Source organism: Phallusia mammillata, chromosome 6 (genome assembly GCF_965637545.1).
Source record: "Phallusia mammillata chromosome 6, kaPhaMamm4.hap1.1, whole genome shotgun sequence".
Taxonomy (NCBI): Eukaryota; Metazoa; Chordata; class Ascidiacea; order Phlebobranchia; family Ascidiidae; genus Phallusia; species Phallusia mammillata.
The window spans coordinates 24,507,423-24,532,581 of NC_137257.1; the positions used below are offsets into that span (position 1 = coordinate 24,507,423).

Below are 25,159 nucleotides of genomic sequence, written 5' to 3' on the forward strand. Positions count from 1 at the left end.
CGTACAATATACGCCAAGTTCATCCCGGCCATTGTTTATGCCCCTGAACGACCACATCGGTGGGAAATTCCCTGGCACTATGGTATATATGCCGCGATTTTAGTTAAATAAGTCATTTTAATGTTAACGTTTGGATAGGTAGGAGCTAAAGAAAAGGCCAGGTTGTGTCAGTTTAGACTAGGCTCGAAAGTGTTTGAATTTAACTGAAATCCGCGCGCAGGGCAGCAGGCATTGATTTCCGGCAAAAGCAAAATTGCGGCCCTGACCTCGAGCCTTCGCGCGACCATTAGGGCATACCAGGTCGGATAGAAATAATTAATTTAGCCGACAAATATAAGTCGGACTTGTTAGAGCTGAAACATTGAGCTGCAAGTTAATAATTAAAACCCACATTTACTATCAAATTCATTGCATATATTGGTTCATAACTTGTAGAATTTTATGACGTCATATTATTTATTGAAAACGTAAACGTACTGACATCACAATACGTTACAATTGTGTTGAAAGAGATGGATCTTGTAAAACTTATTTAGAAACAAAGCTGCTCTTTTTTTCTCTGTCACAAGAATGATATTTTATTTAAAAATAGCACTTCTGCGGTTGGTAATTTGTTACAATACGTACAAATTCAAATCATATTGCTTGGCCAACGTCTTCGGTTCTTTATTAAATCATATTGCTTTGTGTTGAAATAAACAACTTTGGTTTTGTTAACAACAATGGGCTTTCCCAAGGAGATTTTGTCTCAAATGTCCGGCAGTTTGTGTTTGCAGTGTACTGCATACTTTGCACTCAATCGTGTTGATATGTTTTATTTCGAGACTTTGTCGGGCATGAGTAAGAAATTCGGATAAGAACGCAAACCTACCACTTTCAAACAAAAATGTTACCTACATTATTTCAAACAAATAATTTGTGGAAGTGTTGCAAAATCAGATACCAGATATTTCAGATTATGTAGAAATGTTTGCTTTTATTTTTACGCTTGAAGCATGTCAATTTTATCCCTTGGGTATAAACACATCTTTGGTTGAGAAATGAGATCATGTGATCTAAATTTGTAAACTTAAGATCACAAACAAATGACCAAGGAATCAAAAGCAAGAAGGTGTTATTCATGGAAATTCTGCATAAAGTTTTTGTATCTAAAACAATTGCTATGACCCAATCATATGCTAAGGAGTAATTTTGTATCTTGTCAGACTTCACCACTTTTTATGTCTGTGCTTTTGACATATGGTGGTTCTTGTTGTTTGTCACATAGCACTTTATTGCGCAACCTGAACTATGGCCCGTCAATACTTGCAACAAAGCAAGTATGCGTAACCTCTTGAGCAAACAATCAACCATTGAGCATGTGATTCGGTTGTAACAAGTTTTGTGGGTGGGCAATGCTGTAAAGTTTAGCCATAGTTTACATGGCACCTGACGTCAAGCTATATGCAAATAAATGTACTTTATTTAATTTGGGTGCAAAATATGATAGTGTACTTTTTTTGACAGTCACAGCACCTGTACATACATCAGGTATGAAATCTGGTAAAGTTTTTAGATTTTGTGATTAAAAAAAACTGTTACTTTTTATTGAGATGTGATTTGCTAAACCAGAGGTTCTCAAGCAGTGGGCCATGGCCAGTGGTGGGCATCTGGTGTAAGGAATCTAAGTTTTGAAATGTTGCCATGCACACCAGTATTTCGGCATAAAGTGACAAAACCATCAGGGACGGTTTGCACTTAAAAAGGAGACATTTCGCGGCACACTTTAAAATCTCTCACTGCACACAAGTTGTGAAATCACTGGTCTAAACCCTGGCACGCATTTTTGCGCACAATCATCGAATCTTAAAATAACAATTTGTATCTATTGCGAAGCACCAATTGAGAGTTTGCACTGGTCTGGAGACTAACAACAACATATGAAAGAAATCAGATCTGATCTTTCTATCTGGGTTGATTCACGAAATTGTGTTCATAGAATATGTTCAACGGTTAGCAGGCATTTTTTGTAGTTTGCCGGCGATGTGTAAACGTCCTGAACAAAGTGTTGCATATAAGTGTTAATCTTTGGAACACTATATACGGATCTGTTCATAAGTTTAATGGTGAAAATAACGGCCCAAATAGACGTTAAAAGCGACATGCTTTATTGTTCAAACGTTTCGGCAAATGCATCACTGATGATGGCATGAGCATTTGCCGAAACGTTTGTGTTAATCTCCTCTAAAAGCCTCAGGTTATTGGTTTTCTTCTCTTCAACATTAATGGAAAACCAAATCATCCCCCAATTATTATTACTTGTGAAGCTGTGTTGTTAACTTTGTAGCTTTAAATACATTGTGTGTTGCTGTTGTGATAATTCTGCACCTTGGTAAATATTAAACAATCAATCACAGCGCGAAACGGCAGTTGAAAACATAAAGATAAAAACGAAAAAAAAAACGATTAAAATGTCAGGTGTTGAATAGGTGCAGGGAGGTTGAATTTTAATCCACAATCAGTTCGGGGGCTGTGTTCTTGTATACTAAGTGACTCCAAACGGAGAAGCGGCGCGCGATATCTTAAATAATGTCACATCTGGAATGTGAAAGTTTCCCTGGGTGTGTAGCGTTGTGTTCTGGTTTTACTTGCTGATTGAGTTTTGCTTTCTTTTTAGAATAGATTGTTAAATGTTTTTTTTTACAAATGCATTGGCTTGTCCGTTTCTTGTCAGAACTTTTTTAAAGTATGAATCATCACTGAACAAACCGTGCGAGACTTCATATGTTTATGTGACATGCTTCAGCAAAGAAGCGTTGCGAAACGTTACAACACCACCAAGTAATTGAATGGAATATAAGATCACACTAATACGCCAGCGGGCGCATCAAAACTATCCAGAGATGTAAATGTTTGACGACACTATTTTTTGCCAATTGTGACCTTTAGTAAAACAGAGTATTAAGAATTGACCTAGTTGCCAGAAATCTTTGTAGCATCGCCCGTTGACACAATTATTGAACACACTTATTTGTCAGTGGATGCAAGAAAGTTACAAAGGCGAAACAGTTGATTTGTGTTTGACTTATGTAATAAGCAAAACACATGCTAGCGCTTCAATGCTTGGATTTTTACTAGGTTTAAGTATGTCGTAGTGAAAAGGAATCCGTTACAAAGAGACGCTACTTAAATTTACTGCAACTAACAATAATCAATTTTAAACTCTGAATAGCGCTTCAGCCAATAATAGTAAGAAATAAAGGAAGCAGAAAAGTATATTGTATTATGATTTTGACTAGGGCGTTGAACTGCTTGTCATATGGGTTCAGGTACGGTTCGGGTTCACTTCAGTTTGTTTTCTTCGGGCTTGGTTCCGGTTTTTAATAGTGTAGATTTTTGGGTTCGGGTTTTGTTCCGGTTTGGCCAAATTATTTGGTCCCAACCGTTTGCGGTTTTTGAACCGGTTCAAATTTTTATTTGTTTGATTGTGCACAGTTGTTTTTGACACGCCCTATATGTGTTATCTTGCGTATCTTTCAGTGCGCTGTTTCGAACAAAAATCACAAAATGCAAAACAGACTGCTTTTTTATTGGTTTGGTTCCGGTTCGATCCAACTCATAACAAAATACGGGGTTCAACTTCGGTTCGGTTTTTAGGAAATCCTAATTAGCGGTTCGGGTTCGGGTTTAATGAAATTGCCCGCTCAAGCCAGTCGGTGGGTTCGGGTTAAGCTCAGGTTCGACTGATTTTGACTTTTGTTTTTATTAAAACAAAAATCTTGTTTTCTGACATGTGCAGCATACAAGGCAGGCAACGATGCTTGTTATTCGACTTTCGGCGAATTCTCCACTGAGCCTGTGTAGCTCAGTTGGTAGAGCGCGAGTCCCGGAAAGACCTGTCGTGGGTTCGAGTCCCACCGCAGGCTATCTTTTTCTAGCCTACGCCTTGCCATATGGTGGTGAATGCTTGGTGACCGGCTGATTCGGTATAGCGCCTTCAATGGGCCTGGCGTACTGTGATTTACATATGAGTGTGCCGTGATCGATGGTCTGCATAGACGCTTCAGGGCTGATCCCAGTTATGAATTTATGTTCATCTTAACTGATACTGGTCAATCTGGCGATCCCCTACTACGAAGCTGACGTGTGCAGCATACGAGGCAGGCAACGGTGCTTGTGATTCGACTTTCGGCGGATTCTCCACTGAACCTGTGTAGCTCAGTTGGTAGAGCGCGAGTCGCGGAAAGACTCCTGTCGTGGGTTTGAATCCCACCGCAGGCTAGATTTTTCTAGCCTACGCCTTGCCATATGGTGGTGAATGCTTGGTGGCCGGCTGATACGGTATAGCGCCTTCAATGGGCCTGACGTACTGTGACAATTGGATTTAGATTGAACATGTGACGTTTTACAGAGGTCTTCGAAAGAGAGCCCTTCCCCAAAGCAGCAAGCTCAGGGCTGAAATGCTTTCGCTGCACATATTTTATCAACTCTAGTTCGGTTCTTCAAAGGACAATGATCCACGACAATCCACCACAGCTTTGTAACGCCGAACAAGCGACAGTAAAAAGTCTTATATCAAAACAGCCAGGCGATACTCTTTCAAACGATGCAACGAAGAGTACCGATGGATGATCCTCTCAACAATGGACTGCTTTTCTACAACCATATGTATGGAGACTTCTGCTTTTTTACGGTACTGAACTCAGCAGGTAAGTCGGGTAAAACAATCGGACTCACGGGCCAGTGATCCTCAGACTCCAACAAAAACTGCGGACCGCGCAACCAGCGGCCAGTTGCACTAACGCTTCGGACGTCAACCCACGTGACGCCTCGTCCGCCGGATTGAGCTTTGAAGGAACATGTCTCCAGCTTGAGGGATCGCTTTGCCTTTCAATCTTTGTAGTTCAATTAGCAACAAACGTACTGAATCTTTTCCTCGAATTCGTGATGCTCTGTAGGATGGCAGTGGAGTCTGGCCTGAACACAGACCGATGTACTGGTATGCCAAGCTCTCGTTGCATCATTTCATCTAGCTTCATAAAATAAAACTGCTGCTGTCAGTTCCAGTCGAGAAATTGACACTGTTTTCAGTGGCGCTGGTCGACACATGCCAACAAGAAACACACAGTGAACACGCGAACCGACGTCGACTATCCTCAGATAACACACAGCTCCGTAGGCCACGGAGGAAGCATCTGCAAAGTGGTGTAACTCCCAACATCGGGCTTAAAAACAACGAGGAAGACAAAGGTCATGAATCTTCGGTAAACACCCAAGCCATTCGCTCCATGGTGTTACTTCCGATTCTAAAATGCAGTCGTCCCAGCCAACTCGACGTTTGCACAAATCTTGGAGTAATAATTTGGCTCCAAGCGTGCACGGTGCAACAAATCCAAGAGGGTCGTACAGCAAACACAATGCAGAAAGAAAGCCTCTTCGCGTCTTCGCCGTTTCAGGAAGGCTGACCTTAAATCCAAACGTATCGTCATGCACGTTCCAGTGGACACCAAGTACTCTCTTTGTGACGTCATCACTCAAGCTTTTGTTTCGCACTGCCTTTGACCTCTCTTCTTCAGGAATTTTTAACAGGATCTTGTGGTTATTACTGAGCCATTTTGTCAAGTGGAATCCTTCGCGTGACAACAAATCTGAAATCTCTTTGGTCATTTGAATTCCCTCCACTGTAGATGCAACCGAAGTCAGGCAGTCGTCCACGTAAAAATTTCTTCTGACGACCGAAGACGCTTGTGCATTGAAATCTTGACCAAAATCGAACGCTGTTTGCTTCAAGCAAAAACTTGCGCAACTAGGGGATGAAGTCGCCCCGAACAGGTGCACAGTCATTTGATGCGCTGTTGGTTCATTTGTCAAATCACCTCCAGGCCACCACAGAAATCGCAAGGCGTCCCTGTCCTTAGGGGTAACACGAATCTGGTGGAACATCGTTTCTATATCGGCCACCAAAGCGTTCCGCTCTTTGCGAAATCGAGTCAAAACACACACCAAACTGTTTACGAGATCCGGGCCCTGCATCAGCACATCATTGAGGGAAACGCCCTTGTGCTTTGCAGCGCAATCAAAAACTACACGAACCTTGTCTAGCTTACGGGGATGAATAAATACCAGCAAACACCATTAACAGATTCGATTTCTTCTGGAGGTATCTCTCTTGCGTACCCTTTCTCGAGGTAGGACTGCATTGTGCTCACGTACTTTTCTTTTAGTGAGCGATCCTTCTCCAGGCGTCGCTTCAAGTACGTCAGTCGTCTTTCGACCATTGGCTTGTTATCTGGTAAACAAGCTGAGCTTTTTCTCCACGGCGACAACGGCAGTTCGTAGTGACCTTCCACTATTTTCACGTCATTTTGCATGATACCATACGTCTTTCTGTCTTCGCGCGACGTGGGGAAATCTAGAACAGCAGTTTCGTCCCCGAAATCTGTCTCCCACAGACTAGAGATCTGCTTCTGTAAAAAGCTGTCTCTAGACTTCACGAAGTTTATCTGATACCACGATGATGCACACGGAAGGAGTGAAGGGCCAAATAATGTCCATCTAAAAGGTGTCTTGGCAGCAAACGGTTTTCCTTTTGGACCACGACGCATCTACTCAACGAACAAGGCGTCTGGATTATCCAGACCAATCAGCATTGTTACAGTTCCTTTCTCGATCAAGGGAAAATTCAAGTCACGTAAATGTGGGGCACCCCTTATTGCTTCTTTATTAAGAATCGGATCAGGACGAACAGGGATTTCACCAACGGTTATTACTTTAGGGAGAAATATATCATCTCCGCCACCTACTGGAGAAACAGGAAAACTCACAGAAACAGCCGTATGCTTTTTGACTTCATCTGTCAGTGTTTGCAAAACAATCTCTTTAGTTTCAAATTTCATGCCCAGGGCTTCAACCAACCTTTGGTTGCCATTTTGTCCATTTCTTCGAAGGCAGTTCTCGCCTTACATCGTCTAACACGGTGACCTGGAGTAAGGCATCTGAAGCACAATCTTTTCCGACTGACGAATTCCACACGTTTGGAGGACGTTTAATGTTTAAACTCAAAGCACTTGGGCAAATCGTGAGCCTTACCACAGAACAGACACGTAGCGGAGGTAGTCGGCTTCTGTGTCGGACGCTGTCGAACTTTCACTGGGTTCACAACGTAGGCAGACGCTCTTGGCATTCTCATCGGTGGCCTAGGTTCCTTGTCGCGCCTAGATCCCATAATCCTACTTCCGTAGAGGGAACTTTCCACCTCAGCACGTTCCGAAACAAACTGAACAATGTGGCTAAACCCGGCTTCACGATTAGTGCGATGTAGAACTTCGACTAATCGCTCTATCCATCTTTCCTGCAAGCGATATGGCAACTTGTCAATGAGCTGCAGCATGGTGTCAAGTGAATTAAAACCGGCAGATTAATCAATATCCGCCAGTCACTAGCGTATTTAGGGGGGGGGGGGACAAGGTGCCATGGCCCCCCCCTCAAGAAATTTTGACCGGCTGGTTTAGTATTAAATGTTGTAATTTCAGACAAAACTGTGAATAGCAATATGCGCTATTTTGTTTAATGTGCGTAAGGCATTGATGCTCGTCACGCATATCAATAAACAATGCATGCCAATCCAGGCCACTTGGCGTCCAACTGCGCGTATGACGTTACAATGGGTTTTTATAATAGCTTTGTTACGTCACACTCATACAAGAGAAGATAATTCACAATATGATTAAGAGGCAACCACTGTTAGAAACAACTGTGCCGAGTGTTAAAAAGTGTTACATGAACACGATCGAATCGTGACTATAACGTTCGTTACTTACAGCAAGAGTAAGGGCTTCACAGGGCCTTAGGCTAACCAACATTTAGTTGATATTGCGAGTTTAGTGGGCACAACAGGTGCTAACAGAGAGGTATATACAGTCTACCGCAAGGTGGCGCACTTGTCGCCACAAGGTGGCGTACTTGTCACCGCAAGGTGGCGCAATATATTTTATATTGTTGCCCCCCCCCCTAAAAACGATCCTAGATACGCCACTGCTGCCAGTGTAGTGAGACATTTTCCAGCAGATCTTCAAACTGCATTAGTCGTTCCGGTTGATCTCCTCTTAAGCGAGGACTCTTCTTCAAATGCTGCTCACAGGCATTTGCGATAATGTGCGGCTGTCCGTACTCATGAAAGAGCTTTTGACGTGCCTGTCGGTAACCCTCGACTGGCCTTTTCGTCAAGTGATCAATTTTTTTGTCATCACAATGTTGCAGCAGGTAAACAAAACGCAAATCGTCAGCGTGAACTTTAGTGACAACGCGCGCTTCAAAGTTGCGAATGAACGTCCAGTATTCCATTGGTTCGCCGTTAAATGACATTATCTTCGAACGCGGTAGAAAACGCTCATCAGAGCTGTAGCGAGGTTCCTGCGCTACTATGAGATTATTCCTATTTTGACAATCGTATTGCGGAGTAGCGTAGATAGGAGGCTGATGACTTACTTTAGGCAGCTCCTGGCTATCACAACGCGGTACAGGTTTTGGACATTCGTAGACCGTTTGTGCAAAAGGCCTCTCCACGGTTGGCGGACAAACGAATTCCGCTTCAAATTTACCTTCCCATCAGCGAGCTTCGATTTCGGCTAATTCGGCTTGACGTTGTACCTCGCGAATTTCGGCGTCGGCAGCCAACTGGCGCTCTGTATCGCGCAAGTTCTATTCTTCATTACGCAAATTTTGTTCCTCATCACGCAACTTACGTTCTTCATCCCGCAACTTACGTTCTTCATCCCGCAACTTACGTTCTACATCACGCAACTTACGTTCTACATCACGCAATTTCCTTCGTCGCACATTCTCTTCCTCCTGTCTTTCTTTGGCCTGCTGACGAAGTTTTGCGCGAGCCATCTCAAACTTAATTCGTGCTTCAGTTCTGCGGACGCTGGAACTCCACTCGCAGAAGTAGGGCAACTAGAAGTGCAACTTTTTGCCGACTTTTTTGAACCAACTGGTGGCGGCAGGGACGTAGAATGCTGGGCCTTTTCAATCCATTCAGCAAACCTGGCATCGAACTCAGTCTTCGCCTCAGCGTATCGCTTTAACAAATCCTTATCAAGATCTTCATTTTCAGATAAATTGGAAGTTATATGCTGCAAAAGAAGTCGGTATCTTCCATCGACAATTCGCACCGACGAATGCACACAAACCAAGATTTTGGGACTGACCATTAATCGTTCTGTTCGGGTGTAGGCATCTTGCAATGAACGTTGCAATTTGATGAGTTGTTCACCCTTATCCTCTTCAGTCGTGTCGTAATTCATTTCTCTTTATCGAGCGACAGCTTCTTTCCGACGAGCAAAGAAGCTTCTCTTCAAAAAGGAATAGTTGAAAACTTCTTTATCTAGACTCTGAACGGCCAACCTGCAAGGCTGAGCCTCACAAAGGGGTTTGTCACGTTGAAACACGCCCCGCCCTTTCCCACACAAATCACACTTCCTGAGTCACATGTAATAATCCACAACGACAACAGCGGCAACAACCACAACGTCGTACACAATCAGGAACGGACAGAAACAGTGTTGAGAACGAAACGGGAACGAAGGCGGGAACGGTTTTCTAAACAAGAAAACGAAACACATTTACATATGTCAACGCACAAAAATGCCAATGCATAACTTACTATCTATTTTGCGACACAGGTCAACAGGTACAGTACACGTATCAACAGTTGCAAGACGATGAAACAATCGCTGCAATCACCATAGGAAAATACATCATGCCATAAGTCACACATAAACGCCATGAATTAATTTAGGTCACAATTCAAATTAAACACTCACCGACAATCACGGTAAACTGCCTTCCCATGAAGATTAATTAGTCAGTCGTCACAATATTTAATTTAGCCTTATTCGTCTCTAAAAATGCAACACAAACGAATTTACCTAATGCAGTATTAAATCACCTTACTCGACCACGTTGTACAGTAAAATAAACCAATCATTGCAACATTCAGACAAAAGCCTTCCAACTTTACGGTTACGGACATGGCCATTATAACGTCATAGCAGGGGAACAGCGAGACAAGTTAATCATGCGTAACCAAACGTGGAGATGTAAGAGGAGACATTTCGCGACACACAGTTTGGGAATCACTGGTCTAAACCCTGGCACGCATTTTTGCGTACAATCACCGAATCATGAAATAACAGGTCAATTTGGATCTATTGTGAAGTACTAATTTAGCGTTTGCGCCTTTTGTTGTGACATAAACGCGTTAGATTTTGTCGTTGCAAAGATTGGCTTTTACGGAAACTCTAAAACCGTTGTAACTGAGTGTGCGGAGGTTTGCGCGGGTATTCAAGATAATGCTAATAAATCCGTTTGAAGCTTCTGGGTGAGAGCGCGGTCGGGCAAACTAGCCTCGCTTAAACTCTGATAGACCCTGGCCTGTGAACTAATTTCTTCGTTTGGGGGCTCGGTTGACCCTGCGATATAGACGTTAGGCTGCTTGAGATATTCATAGAATGTAATTAACATTAACAGCAATTAACAATAGGTGTTGCAAGGAAGACAAAGGAATTAAACCTGTATTAATCTCCATACCAAAACCTAAGTAAATAAGTATTTATTGTAATAAATGCGAGCTCCAACGCTAGCTCCGTACAGTATAGGCACTAGTCTATCTATGTTTAATTAACGGATGAACTAATTTGTTTTAATTATACCTTATGGGTCGCTTGGATTTCTGCCGGATTTCGGTTGCCGCTTCCCCGCCGTCCCTTTTCTGGCTATATACATTTTGTACATTTATTTTGGTACATACAGTTTGCATCAAGTCGGCTGTCCCAGTGCCGTATTAAGGGTCTGCTTGCCTGTAGGCACATTTTATAAGTGGTCCGAAAATCAGGGTTGCCAACTAAAAAATTAGGATTATCAGTGTTGCCAAATCCTTGTCACAAAGAAAAGTGGCCTGGATTTTTGGACTGGCCTGTAGGCACGTGCCTACTTTGCCTAATGGTTAATCCGGCACTGGGCTGGACACAGGCGCGGGCCGGGCCAGCTTGATTTGCCGCGGAACCAGGGGCGCTATACATGCTATATATGTTTATTGTCGCTTGTCGCAAAATTTTCTACGTCCTAGCGTTCCAAGTTGAATTCAAACACTTAGTTATTTTTCTAGTCACTGTTAAAATTTACCAGCGCTTCAAGTTAATTTAAAAGACTTTGTCATTTTCTTGCAAATAGTCGTTAACATTTCGTTCAGCCACTTCAAGTTAAATCCAAACACTTAGTCATTTTTCTAGTTACTGTTAAAATTTCCAAGTCCAAAGGTTTTAGAGCGCGAGGGATATTATGAGACGCTTTTGGTCATACATTAGTTTGTCCTGCGTTTTATATTATTGCATATTGTATTATGCAATCATCTCTAGCTTATGACCAATTTTAGTGGACCACCCAAAAAGTCATAATCGATCACCAGTGGAGAACCACTGCTTCACGGGTATTTTCTCCCAGCTAAAATTTTATGCTTAAAATATACGAAGTACGAGCACCATGTGGGGATTCCCCAGGTGGTGTAATTGTAAAAGCACTTTTGGTTTAAACTTATATTTCCGCTTTGGTGTTTTCGGTTCCTCAAAAATGTTGGGTTGGGTCGAGGGGATCTTTGATTTTTTAACAAATGTTTTAGGGTTAGTTTAACATCTAAATTGTAAATGCAGGATTTCGGAATATCAAATTTGTTTTTTACAACTAAGAATAAAACTGGACCAGAAAGTGAAGTCTCCTATAAGGTTAAGACAAACATGTTTTAAAAAATTAAAATGAAATCCACCAGGACAGTGCATCAAAATCTTATTTACCAATGAAAAAGTGTAGTAGATGGATGTTAACTGCTAAAGTAGCTTAGGGGGGATGGGTGAATAAGTTTAAACCGCATGGCTTACCACTTTATATTAGTTTTAATTTCGCTTATACTAAACCTAAAACCTAAATGAAACTATACCATAGATTTGACAACAGACTAACCAAAACATGATTAGCTTGCTGATACGATTTATAAACAAATACTCAATGCTTTACATGAAATTATTTAGGGTAAAATTATCTCAGTATACTTTAGCCTAAGATTTCAGTTTTTGATTACTGGTATGTGATGTACCATGTCAACTAAAACAATCATCACATCACCTTTAAATTTTGCACTGTTTGGCATGCAAAAAAACTACTTGCAATTAAAATTCTGTTTATTAGTTGTTGATTGAATCATTTTTGACTCTTTGTACACAATTGGTTACGGAAACAATCAATTAAATGGTCATGGTTTTTAGAGCCACCAAATTAATGACATTTGAGCTTGTTTATTTTTGTACGGTACAGTGGCCTTTTCTGTTTACCAGGTTATGCTGCATTTTTTGTTGTAGAATTTTAAGAAATACATTCTTAAAACTATTGTTTGTACTTTTAGCTATTTGTGTTTTTCTGTCTTCTATTTAAACTGCCAAGTTCAAAAACTTTTTTCACATTATTACAAATCAGCAGATCTGGGGAAACCTAGATTTGCCAATCTTAACATTTGCATCTGATGGAGCAGAATACCACAGAAGGTGGCGTTCAAGCTAGTGATGATCAAAACAAGGTTAGGAGATTTATGTCTTTTTGCAAAAAAATCTTATAAATTAGCCGAAGCCGGATTGCTATTAAATTTTTGTGTTGTAAAAAGGATATCAAACAAAACTGGTATCATGTTTTATGAGCTTCAATACCAGTTATCAATTAATTTTGTTAAAACTAGCAGAGTTACATAAGGCACTTTGCATGTTTTTCTACTACTAATCCAAAAATTCATGTTTCAGAATAGCTCAAGACAGGACCAGTTGGAAGTGCAAGGTAATGCATAGGGATTTTTATTCCAATGCAATTTAAAATGTTGGTGGGTTTTACTGATGTAAGAATTCGCGAAATAGAATACATGCCTAAATTCATTTGAATATGATTTAAATTGTTGTCAGCCTTTGCCAACGTTAAACATTAAATACTTGACTACGTTTTTTCGAAAACAATTTGTTGTCGTGTACTTTTAACCCAGAAGTATTCAACATTGCATTGCTACATTTTTTCTTCAAAATTGATTCGAATACAGTTCAGTTTGTCAGTGACTTCTGACAATGTTACCTCGTTAAACAAATTTGTCTTTGTGTTACAAACAATGACACATTAAACTTTGAATATGATGTACTGTAAATGCTTGTGTAGAGATTCAGTCAATGTTACATATATATAGGGACGTATTTGGTCTGAGGCTTTTGCTGGTCAACATACACGCTTTGCTAAACAATGTTAAGAACAATTTGTTATGCCTTCCGACAAATACAATATTTTTGAGCAATGTACTATCATATTCTTAAACTCTACAGATAAACCCTTGGACCTTAGAACAAGAATTTCATCTTTCAGTGATGTTGGTCAAAATTCCTCTAAACATTGTTTGAAAAAACAAAGTAAGTTAACATATATAAGCGGTTTTATAATGAAAACCATAAAAATTCTTAAATTTAGTAAGTGTAGGAACACAATGCACAATGTATTGTTTATCTATTACTGCACTAAAAACCCTGATTTATAAAATATATTAGAACATCAGATTAAATAAAAGAAAGAGATTCATGACACATACTGACTATATTTTTATGTGTGCAGTGGACAGATACTCTCTGTCAGAAAGATCTCCTCCTACAAAAAGACAGAAGACAACAGGTTTGTTTACATTATACTTTTTGGTTCGTGTAAATTTTAATACAAGTTTAGCTGAATGATGTTAAAAATGAAATTGTTGGAAGTTTTTAATAATGTAGGTCTTCGTGTTGGAACTAATCATGCATATTGATACTTTTCCAGTAACCTTAAGGCAGTGCAGTTATTGTTTTGTGTGTATTTTTGAATTGAAACTGCTGGTTTTACTCCATTACTACACTTTGTTTTTTCGACACTGCTGATGCTTAAAAGAAACAAATGTGTAAACCTTGTATAACATTAGAGTGCAGCAACTAATTTAATGTTTTTTACACTGAAGTTTCCTACAGTCATGAAATAATGACCCTTAATCACCGTAGTTCTTTAATTTATATCTTTATTGCAAATGATCCCCATGTTCATATACTAAATAAAAATACATTATTTTTTTTTTGCAGTGGCTTTCAACCTGCAAACTCCACAGGATCCCATCTGCACCACTACTTTAGTGCCAAAAAGCTCCCCAACCACCTCCACATGGAATGTGACAGATGTCCAGTCTCAACCCAAGCCATCCACTAGCGTGACTGATTGCAATATCATATTGAATCCTTCATCAACCCAGGTTCCTTACCAGCTTTTGTTGTCTAGCTTAGTGCTTATAGTTTGTACTTCAGTTGAAGGAAATTGATTATGCACAAACATTAGTCAATATGCTTTATATTCAGTTATGATATCATGGTTGCAGGTTGCATCCAGGCTGGTAATTTGTGTGCCCAAACATTAATGTCTACTTGTAGGGTCATAACATTCTGTATAAGACTAGGTAAAATTAATTTCCCATGTCATCATAGGAAAACTTTTACAGGGAGCAAATTAAATTTTGAATGTTGTAAAGTTATAAGTAGGATTTGACAAACCAAAAAATGCAGTCATAGGCCGGATGAAACGCAGGCCGGACCTCGCCACTAGTTTGGTGACCCCTGCCCCGGCTATAGCTGTTATCTCACATTTGTCAGTTGCCTGTATTTATGGGTCCCCTTCCCTGAAGGGGACTCATATTGTTTTTGTCCGTATTTTTTTTTCTTTTTTCTGTCTAACGCTGGTTTGTGAGACACATTTGGTCAAGAAAGAGTGCTTCAAATTTATTCAAATTTGGACATATGTTAGATATTAATCCATACTTGGTCCACCTGAAGTTTGACCCCAAATTACCCAGCGGTTCACCCACAGGCTCCCGGAACGTAAAATTTTTAACGCTGGTTTGTAACGCTCGTTTAGTGAAGAAAGCGTTCTTCAAATTTATTGAAATTTGGACATATGTTAGATATTAATCCAAACTTGGTCCACCTGAAGTTTGACCCAAATTACCCAGCGGTTCACCCACAGGCCCCCGAAAAGTAAAATTTTTAATGATGGTTTGTAACACTCGTTTAGTAAAGAAAGAGTGCTTCAAATTTATTCAAATTTGGACATATGTTAGATATTAATCTGAACTTGGTCCACCTGAAGTTTGACCCCGAATGACCCAGCGACACACCCACAGTCCCCCGAAATGTAAATGTGTCTAACGCTCATTTGGTCAAGAAAGACACCGTAGGCAGAAGTCCCAAGAGAGTATGTTTACGAATAATAGGGCAGAGCGGCAGGGCTCAGCTTGACGTTGGATAGACGTTTTACGAGACGTCGTTTCGGTGATTAGAAATCAGCTGTTTTGCACAGCAATGCTATGTCGTTTTATTAAGTTATCACTCACATTTTCAGTTTTGGCAAAGGTTTCACACCTATGACGTGATTTAAACCTAATAAGCGTGCTTCGGTTTCGTATATGTCAAGCAAAACTTTGTTAAACAAACTAAATATGAAAAAATAAACTTGACTTTTTTGCAAGATAAAAGTTTTTTTTAAATGTTCAGTGTCAGGTTGGCCGCTGCATGACCACGGATTACTTAAGGTCAATTAGTAGGTATTACTAACACAGTTCAGAACTTTCTTTCGCCATAACGTAGCGTTTTTTTTTGAATCAAATACTCAAGGCATGTATATATTAGGTCAAACGGTGTTTATGAACACCAAGGACGGCGTGCTATCAAAACGGTGTCAAAAGGTCAAACAGTTGTTTAGGGTGTACACCCTAAAGGTTACTACAGGTCAATGGTACTCGTTTGCGAAACAAAGTTAAATGAAAAACTCGTTTTGCGAAACAAAGTGTAATGAAAAGTTATGTATAAACTTGCAGCAAATTGCTTTTAATTGTCTGTAACACAACTGTTACAGCTTTCTAGAAAAAAATTGAGTTTAAAACCCGGCCTTGGGTGACAATATCTGGGTCAAAGCAAGAGATTAAATTGAAAGTATTTGTTTCGTTCTTTTTTATTGTTTTTGTAATCATACGACAATAATAGTGCAAAAAAATGCAAACAAATTTTTTTTATTGTTGGGTTAATGCTTTCTAAAAATTTGTTCTTAAGAATTAAAAAATCACCGCAACATTTGTTTACCGTAAATCTGCAAAAACACGCATGTGGGGACCCATTAGTTTTTTGTTTACAAAAACAACCATATGTGTAGATCAAATGATATGTATAGTAAATTGGTAAATATCGTATAGAATATCTAAAATAGAAGTATATCAGAAAGCCACCATTCTAGTTTTTTTAGAAAATGAATCCTTCAAAACTGGTTCACAGTAAAATCCTGTCCTCATAAAAGTTGTTCAATTACTCTTGTGTACAACCCTAGACCTTGAAACAGAACTTCATTATTCCACTCTTAAAACCATCGCCAGTCAAATTGTTTTACCATTTTCTGTTAGTCCCCACAACCTAAAAATCAGATTTTTTGTGAATCAATAACTTTGTAGTGATTATTATATAAAACAATGCTGGTTTCAATGATAAACAAATTAATGGTATTGTATGGTTTGAGTAAACAGGCATACTGCAGGTCAATGTATACACATTGCAAAACATAAATAAGAACCATTTGCTTTACCTTTGCCACAACCTGGCTTTCCAATTTGTCAGTGTATGTATATTTATCTAGGTTTTCGAGTAAAAGTTTTATATGTTTTAAAACAGGCTTAGGACAACAATATCAAAGATATGTTTAAATATGCAAAGCATTGGGAGTATTTTTCTTGATCTTGCTATCTAAAAATTAAAATGTTAAAAAAGATTAAACAAATTTTAAGGGTTGATGCTTATACTGTCACCAAATAGCGTATACATGTGTGTCAGGACTCATTTGTTTTTGCTAATGTTATTAGGTCAAATGCTTTTTGTAGTAAATCATTAAATTTAACATAGAATATGTCGGTTAGAATTATATGAAAAATCCAATTTACAGTTAAAAAATGCATCGCCAACTTATATTTCCAATTAATTACTTTGAACGTTTTTCAGAAACCTCAAGCATCACATGTTCAACAACATTCAGGTAGGTGAATTATGTCATTTTGTGATAGATTATTATTGATTTTTTTGTCCGTATTTTTTTTTCTTTTTTCTGTCTAATGCTGGTTTGTGAGATGTGTTTGGTCAAGAAAAAGTGCTTTAAATTCATTCAAATTTACAGAGATGTTAGTTAATAATTCAAATTTGACCGTCCTGAAGTTTGCCCCTAATTGACCCAGCGGTTCACCCACAGCCCCCCAAAAGTATTTTTTTAAAACGGCTGTACTGACTAATATACAGCGTCTTGGAGTTTCTTGCTTTGGTGTTTGGTGCAATGTAAGGTTTTTTAAAGCCCCGAAATAATCGATTTTAGTGACGCTGGCTTGTGAGACGCATTGGTTTAAGAAAGATTGCTTTAAATTTATTGAAATTTAGAAAGATGTTAGTTAATAATCCAAATTTGATCCTACTGAAGTTTGACTCCGATTGGCCCAGCAATTCACCCACAGACCCCCAAACGTAAACTTTTTAAAACCGCTGTACTGACTAAAGTACAGCGTCTTGGAGTTTCATGATTTGTTGTTTTGGTGCAATGTAAGGTTTTTTAAAGAATTTTGTATCTTTTTTTTTCGAATTCACCTATTTTTCACCCTTTAAAACCTGAAATAATGGGTTTCAGTTTTAACGTAGAAATACAAGCCCTATGGTGCAGAAATATTTTATAAAAATAACAATTGTTTGAGCAGGGTATTCTTTTAGTATTTAAAATTTTGCCAGTTGCACTGAACTTGAATGACAATATCAAGGTCAAAGCAATAGATTAAACTGAAAGTATTTTCCCCATTTATTTTTCACCGATTTTTTTAAATTATATGACAAAAATGATGCAAAAAGAATACGGACAAAAACTTTTAAAGTTAAGTTAATGCTTTGTGAAAAAATTGTCCTTAAAAATGTACAAATAACATAGGCTTACCGTAAATCTGCATAAACACGTGTCTGGGGACCTGTTCATTTTTGCTTGCAAGAACAATCATGTACATACAATTGTGTATAGTATAGTAAATTGGTAAATATCATATAGAATATGTAAAATTGGAGTATATCAGAAAACTACTTTTTTTCTAGAAACACATGTGCACAACAATTTTAAGGATTGCAGTTTTCATGACTCCCCAGTAAATGCAAATACTGGCAATATTAGTAAGTTTATACTTTTTATAAAACGGTTCATTTGTTTGTTGTTTTTATCAATACCATGAGAACTCAAAGAAAATATTGATTTACAGATCATTATGGCAGCAAAACATCGAGTCAACCTTTTGAATCTTGTGCAGGTAATATATCTTGCCAACCATATTTTATCAGTTAAGTAACCAAGTTATTTGTGTCAATTTAAAGTTGCCTTTAAGTTGTTAGAAAGGCAACACAATTTTGTGTGTGGTCATTTTGGAATGCCGTGCCTTAATGTGATGGTTTTATCTCTATAATCCTTTAGTTAATGTATGGTGTTGTGCAAAATCAATCATGCTGCTAATAGGTTGGACAACTATGACATCCACTGTAAAGTCACATGTATAACATAGATACATTTTAAAGCAATTGTAATCTAAGAAAAATTATAATCTTAGTTTAAGCTTATGTTTGTGGTTGGAAGTAAAAACCAAAGTTAAATTAAAAACCCAGTGAAATCTGGCCTTTAATCAATATGATACTTTTCTAACATACATACCTCACGAAACTACACCAACTTTGCTGCAATGTGTTCACAGAAAGTATTTTAGAAGAAGCTGCAAAGGAAATACAACAGAAACAATTGGAAAAACTTAAACCCATCGAAGTTATCCCTGGTTTGACTGTCGGTCAGTCGGCACTTCCTGATGTTTATCAGAGCTTGGCTGAAAGCAACATCTTCAATATCAAGAATCCGCCCAAACAGGAGCCTTTCCATCCATCCACAGTGGGTAAAGAGATCAAAAAGTTTGATGCTTCAAAAAAGATTGACTTTCATAATTTACTGACAGCTATGATGGGCATCGGTTTTATGGCTCTAATTGGTCCCCCAGGCTGTGGAAAAACAACACTTGCCAAGAGATTGGCCTTGCCAAAAAGAGCTGCGCATTTTCTGGTGATTTTTCTGAGATTTATGGATCTAGGTTATGAAACGGTTCTTACTCCTCAGCAGCTACTCATTGATTTTCCCTTCAAAGATTTAAACCAAACGACTAAAGATAATGCCTTTCAATGGATGTTAAAAAATCAGGAGAAATGCGCTTTTGTGTTAGATGGCTACGATCAATGGTCGTTGTCTCTAAGCAACGTAAAGCAAGCCGATATGTCGTATGAAAAACCTTCACCGATTCAGCAGCTTGTTGCTAATCTCTGTTGTAAAAACTTGTTTAGCAAATCCCTGATAATTTTTACGTCCCGGCCTCATGCAATTCTTTCGATTCCACCGCATCTGCGCCCAAAAGTCACAGTTGTTATTGAGGATCTTCCAACAGACGGCATGCGAGAGCTATTTTTTGCATTCGCCGGGGATCAAGCAGACCATTTCTGGAAGACGTGGAACTCTAATGCACCGCAGTTAATTCAACTTTGTCACAACCCATTGCTGTTACAATTGGTGGTTTACGCTGGTTTGAGTGGTAATGTTGATAAACTTAACACAATAACCAATGTGTTCTTACAATTTTTACACGAATTAGAAAACTCTGTTTACAAAAAAGGTTTGAAATTTCCCGAACTTATCGAACCACTTGGTGGAATGGCTTACGACGGAATGAGTCGCCAAACTGTTGTGTTTAATAATGAAAATTTGAAAAAGACTGGTTTGGACGATGCAAATGTACAAGATTTCGTCATCAAGGTTGCTTCATGGACAAACCTGTTCGATGGAGACAAGGCAACATTCTACTTCATACATCAGTCTTTGCAAGAAATGTTTGTCGCCATGTACATCAGCATGAAAATGCCTGATTCAGAGTTCAACAACATCGTTCACGAGGTGGTCTACAGAAGTCACTGGTCAATGGTTCGACGCTTCATATGTGGACTTTTGCTTGGAGGTGACCACAAACAAGGTAAGCAAAATATTCGTTTATTAACAAAGCGGGGCTCGCAAGTGTACAGGCAGTTACTTGAGTGGGGCCACAAACAACAAGTAGGAGCAAAAAATCATTTACTAACACATGCAACTATTAGTGAACCTTCAGGACACTGCTGATCCAATAAGTTAACAACGCTATAGGGTTATGGTCTGAGCCTCAAGTTATTTGTTGAATTTTCTGCGTGGAGATTTCTCGGAGATGGAAGTTGTAAATGGGACAGGTTTAGGTTTCAGTTTGCATGAAACGAGCTAAATTTTTGATTCAAGTTGAGGGTTTGGGCCTCAATTTTAAGCCCGCCTTAACTTTTTTTAATCTGGTTTGGCGAGCGATCCTGGCCCACTGGTCCCCGCACAGATTCCGGTTAAAGGCTTAAGTCCTCAAGTTTAAACCAGTGTTTCTTAAACTTTTTTACGTAAGGTTGCACCTCTAAAATAACCTCTAATAGTCTTTGCTACATCTCGCTAATGCAGATTTCCAATATATAAATTTACAGTTGATTCATATTTTAGCATCAACCGCCATATAAAATTCGTTTGACAAGGTTTTTTTTATGTTACTGTACGTACGAGGATCCACTGACTAGAGATGTACCGAATCTGATTAATTTGGGGTCGGCCGAAACCGAATATCCGAATCCACCGACGAGACGCGAAGTCTAAAGCTACGCGTTTGATATGAAAACAGAATTGTTGCTACCAGACAAACAGTGGTGCTACACAACAGAATAGTTGTATTTTATTATTATTTTAGCAATGTTTCATACCGGAACGGAACGTTATACCGGAACGAAATAAATAGTTTTAGGCTCAAATACACAAATAATAAAGGATATTCAAAATACCGGAACGGAACGAAATACCATTATTTTTTACTCCGGTATTGCGTTCTGGACGTTTGAAATGAAACAATTGCTGAAAATTTCGCGCCGTTAAGCTATAATAAAAGTTGAGCTCCTACAATTTACATCCGGTTGACCATCATTATGTGACATAACAACTACCCACAATTATTCTTGAGTGTTTATTTTAAGAAGCAAAAAACTTTATGAACTTGATGAAGCAAAAACGACACGTTTTACGCTTTGAATTTGTGTTTTTTTTTTACTTATTTGGTTTTGCCAAATTGCAATTAATTATTCGGCCAAAACTGAATTTTCGCAAAAATGGCCGATTTATCCGAATAAATTCGGCAATTCTAGTGTTTTATACATCTCTACCACTAACTAATTTTAGCTACATGTACATGCCTTTTGTTGTTCCGCTAATAGGCATTTAGTCCAGGGCAACTCAAACAATTTCATGCAGCGATCTGCTTTTTTCTGCCATATCGTGTAGCGTAAGTATACGTTGGAAATGAAATTTTCCTCTTAGAGTGTCTAATATCGGCTCCCTTCCCTGCAGAAAATGTATTTTATTCACGTACACCTTGGCGCAACAAAATAGTGCATCATGACAAAGTGGCATAAAAAGTACAGGACACAGCTGCGAGAATTTAGCGGTAGTAAATGCATAAAAAGTTAGCAAAATCGTACCAGCTGTACCCATAGGCGTCGATTTTTTAGCATAAATTTTCTTTCGTGGGGTGGCAAAATTTGGTCAGTTCCTTATGTGATCAAACCACACTACGATACACGTTAAGGTTTGTAGATGGCATTTCGCGGATATTGACAGGGTATAAACACACATAATACTTTGTACGCAATCTGGCTTAACTTGGACGTAACAACTGTGAAAGTCACATCACAAATCGTCAATCTAGTTTTGTAGTTGTGATGTCTCAATGCGTTAGCGATGTAATCACAGCAATGTACTGGTTAGTGGCGGGAAGAGTTTATATCGTGCTGGGTAGCGTTATTTATCCGAAGTAGTGTGGTTCAAAAGTTAACATAACGCAGATAACGAAACATCCAGAACACATAAAAACGTGAAATATGCCATTCTTACGTCTTGTTCAGGCTTGCTCTGGAGGAGCAAACTTGACGAAAATCACTAAAGCGAGTACGGCAAAATGGGTTTTCCCCATGCGTTGTTTAAAAACAAAAGGAATTTCGCGTAACTTGCTTTTTACATGCTCGAAATATACCGACCATTCGAAAGAGCTCATTTGAATAAAAGGAACACATATCTGTAATGTACGCATATAAATACGGCCAGGTAATTTCTGGCGTGGCAGCATAACTATTTTATAATGGCTACCACTCCAGAGATTTTTAGTGGGGAGGCCGCCACCCCGGGAATCGACGCCCATGGCTGTACCTGGTAAAGAAAAAAGAACCCTAGAAGTTTGGAATTTGAACGAGAAGTGAGCGACAACAAATGCAAGTCTTACATTTAGCACATTGTCGCCTGTATCGCCATTTAGCACATTGTCGCCTGTACATTTTGGCAATAAAACACTTGCGCACATTTCCGAAACATATCCGCCCATTTCGCGTGCACATTTCTGCGCACTTTTGATTCCGTTCTTGAAATACATTAAATTTTGCAAATATGTCTACAGATACACGCACCACTGTTAGTAATCGCCTTAAACTAGATTTTTTGCTAACTGAAACAATTCTTTGTTATTTTAGGCAAGTCTAAAAAGTTTTGCACTGAGCTCACTGAATTCATGAAACATGAAATGGATCAGCAACAACTGATAGGTAAGGACACATTTTAAATTTTGTTGCTTTTGTGTGTTATTTTGACTCCATTTGGGTCAACACGTAAGCATGGTCGTAGAAGCCCGAATTCGCGATTCTGTCCGCAATCCAGGTTTACATCTGGATTGTAATGCTGCACAAAAACGTATTTTACATTATCGCAAGTTTTCATTTTCTTTAAACTGTTAAAACACGAAAAGTAAATTAGTTTCAAAAAGTGTTAGTAAGAATTGCTGCAAAGTGTAAACATTACAGTGATAACTGGCACATGTGATATAACAAAGTGCAACAAAGGTTGTATTACGTCACAAATACAAGATTGTTTTTAAAGAACATTTGCTCAAACAGTAAAATTTCTGATCAGTATTAGTTCACGAGTTGCAGAGGTAGGGCGCGTTTCATTTTCTCTCGCAATTTTCTTTAAATTTTCCCCCTTAATAGTTATTATTGCCTGAAACCTTGGGGAAAAATTGCAGCCAATAACCAGGTAAGCTAACGTTTGCTTTAAACTATTTTTTGCAGTAAAAGGCACGCATATGTGAAAATAATATGGTACGAATAAATTCCAGTTGTGTATTTTAGTCGTAATTCTAAGCAGTGCAAGAACTCTTTAAGTGTTATATCTGCAACTATAAATGCAGTTGCACGTTCTCTACTGGACATTTTAATGTGTCTGCAACTTTTTTGTTAGATCTGCTGAGTGACCTACAAGAATGCTCAGATGATGAGAAGGATTCTCTTGCGAAGTTTCTTCCTGTGGAGTTTCATTTCAACGCCACCCCCATCACATCCAGTACAGCTCACGCCTTGGTTCAAATCCTCCCGAAATTGAATCGACCTGTTGAGATGCTGAATCTTATCGGCTGCAACCTAAACTTAGAATCACTGGAGATGATTTGTGAAGGAATCTCGAAACTCAAACATAAGGTTTGTCTTGGATATTTACTCATTGTTTTAAAAAAACTTAAACAGGAAAATTTGTAACGCAATTACGTCACTAGTCACGTGACATTTCAATCATAGAAATCATTTTTGTAAATTAATTTTTTGCAACAAATAATCATCAATACTTGTGCAGATGGTACATCTTGATCTGAGTGACAACGAGTTCGGAGATGGCGGAGTCGGATTTATTCGTGATTGTTTGAACAATGTGTGGAAGTTGGGGTTGAGGAATTGCGGGATTTCTGCAGCTGGTTTAAAAGTTTTGTGTGAAGAAATCAAACATCTCCAAACCCCGGTAAGATTTTTAATGACAATATATAACACGGAAGTAGATAACATAATGTGTCTAATCTATATCACAGTTACGTCACTGGTCACGTGACATTTCAACTATAGAAATCGTTTTTGTCAATTCTTTTTTTTTGCATCAAATAATCATCAAATCTTGCGCAGCTGTTTTCTCTTGATCTGAGTTGGAACGAGTTCGGTGATGACGGAGTCGGATTTATTTGTGATTGTTTAAACAATGTGCGGGAGTTGTGGCTGTTGGGTTGCGGGATTTCTGATGATGGGAGACAGATTTTACTCGAAGAACTCGAAAGACTCAGACTTCCCGTAAGATTGTCTGTTCTGATTTTTAACTTAACTTTTTTTAATCCTGTTAAAAATAATAGTGACGTAAACATAATAACGTCACAACTTTCTTTACATTTCGGAATTTTATTCAAAGTTATTTTAGAAATATTTTTGCTAAATGTTTTTATTGGTGTTTCTAGCTTTCAACTATCGTGGGATTGTGGAATGAAGATGGATCGTTTTAGTCAGAAGATTCTGACAGCAACGATGAAATTTAAACTGAAAGCTATTTTCTTACTTCGACAACTGTGTTGTTTTTTCGTATCTGCGACGTTTGTTCTAATAAACAGGATTTTTTGAAACAAGCGTTAAATTATGTTTAAGCAAATAAGTTTTATAAACCAAATTAATTACGAGCAGAATTTTATTTCCTAAAATTTCACTAAAAACGAAAAGTTGGCAAAATTTTCTGATAACGTCGTTACCATAGTAATCCAATTCACTCCAGTTCATGTTAATTACCAATAATAGAAATATTATATAATAGAAAAAAATATATTTCTATTATAATACCAATAATAGAAATATACAAAAATGTGTATTTTTTCTCGGTAAACAACGTAAAAACTTGATTTTACGATGTTTTAGGGTTTTGGTAGTATGACGTCATACAGAAGATTTTCCGTTATGACGTAATTGGTTGACACGTAACTGGCTGTCATTGCAATGCCACTATTTATTATTGTGCAAAATGACAATATGTAGTTGATAAATGCTGGTATAGGACCAGA

The 25,159-nt window shown here is 38.5% G+C and overlaps 2 protein-coding genes and 1 non-coding gene across 3 annotated transcripts; 2 read left to right on the top strand and 1 right to left on the bottom strand.

Moving 5' to 3' along the window:
• Nucleotides 1-3,833: 3,833 nt before the first annotated feature.
• On the top strand, nt 3,834-3,905 carry Trnas-gga (transfer RNA serine (anticodon GGA)). Its single transcript has one exon. It is a non-coding gene; the product is annotated as a tRNA-Ser (tRNA).
• A 1,300-nt stretch (nt 3,906-5,205) lies between these two features.
• On the bottom strand, nt 5,206-5,922 carry LOC145234548 (uncharacterized). Its single transcript, XM_080099262.1, has one exon. It carries the CDS (start codon nt 5,920-5,922, stop codon nt 5,206-5,208), a length of 717 nt encoding a protein of 238 aa, XP_079955388.1.
• A 6,179-nt stretch (nt 5,923-12,101) lies between these two features.
• On the top strand, nt 12,102-24,733 carry LOC145233566 (uncharacterized). Its single transcript, XM_080098321.1, has 14 exons — nt 12,102-12,604; nt 12,822-12,855; nt 13,383-13,466; nt 13,666-13,722; nt 14,157-14,323; nt 17,103-17,136; nt 18,222-18,296; nt 18,383-18,430; nt 18,866-20,176; nt 22,776-22,847; nt 23,539-23,774; nt 23,926-24,087; nt 24,246-24,407; nt 24,569-24,733. Exons 1-14 carry the CDS (start codon nt 12,551-12,553, stop codon nt 24,611-24,613), a joined length of 2,541 nt encoding a protein of 846 aa, XP_079954447.1. The 5' UTR covers nt 12,102-12,550; the 3' UTR covers nt 24,614-24,733.
• The last annotated feature ends 426 nt before the right edge of the window (nt 24,734-25,159 follow it).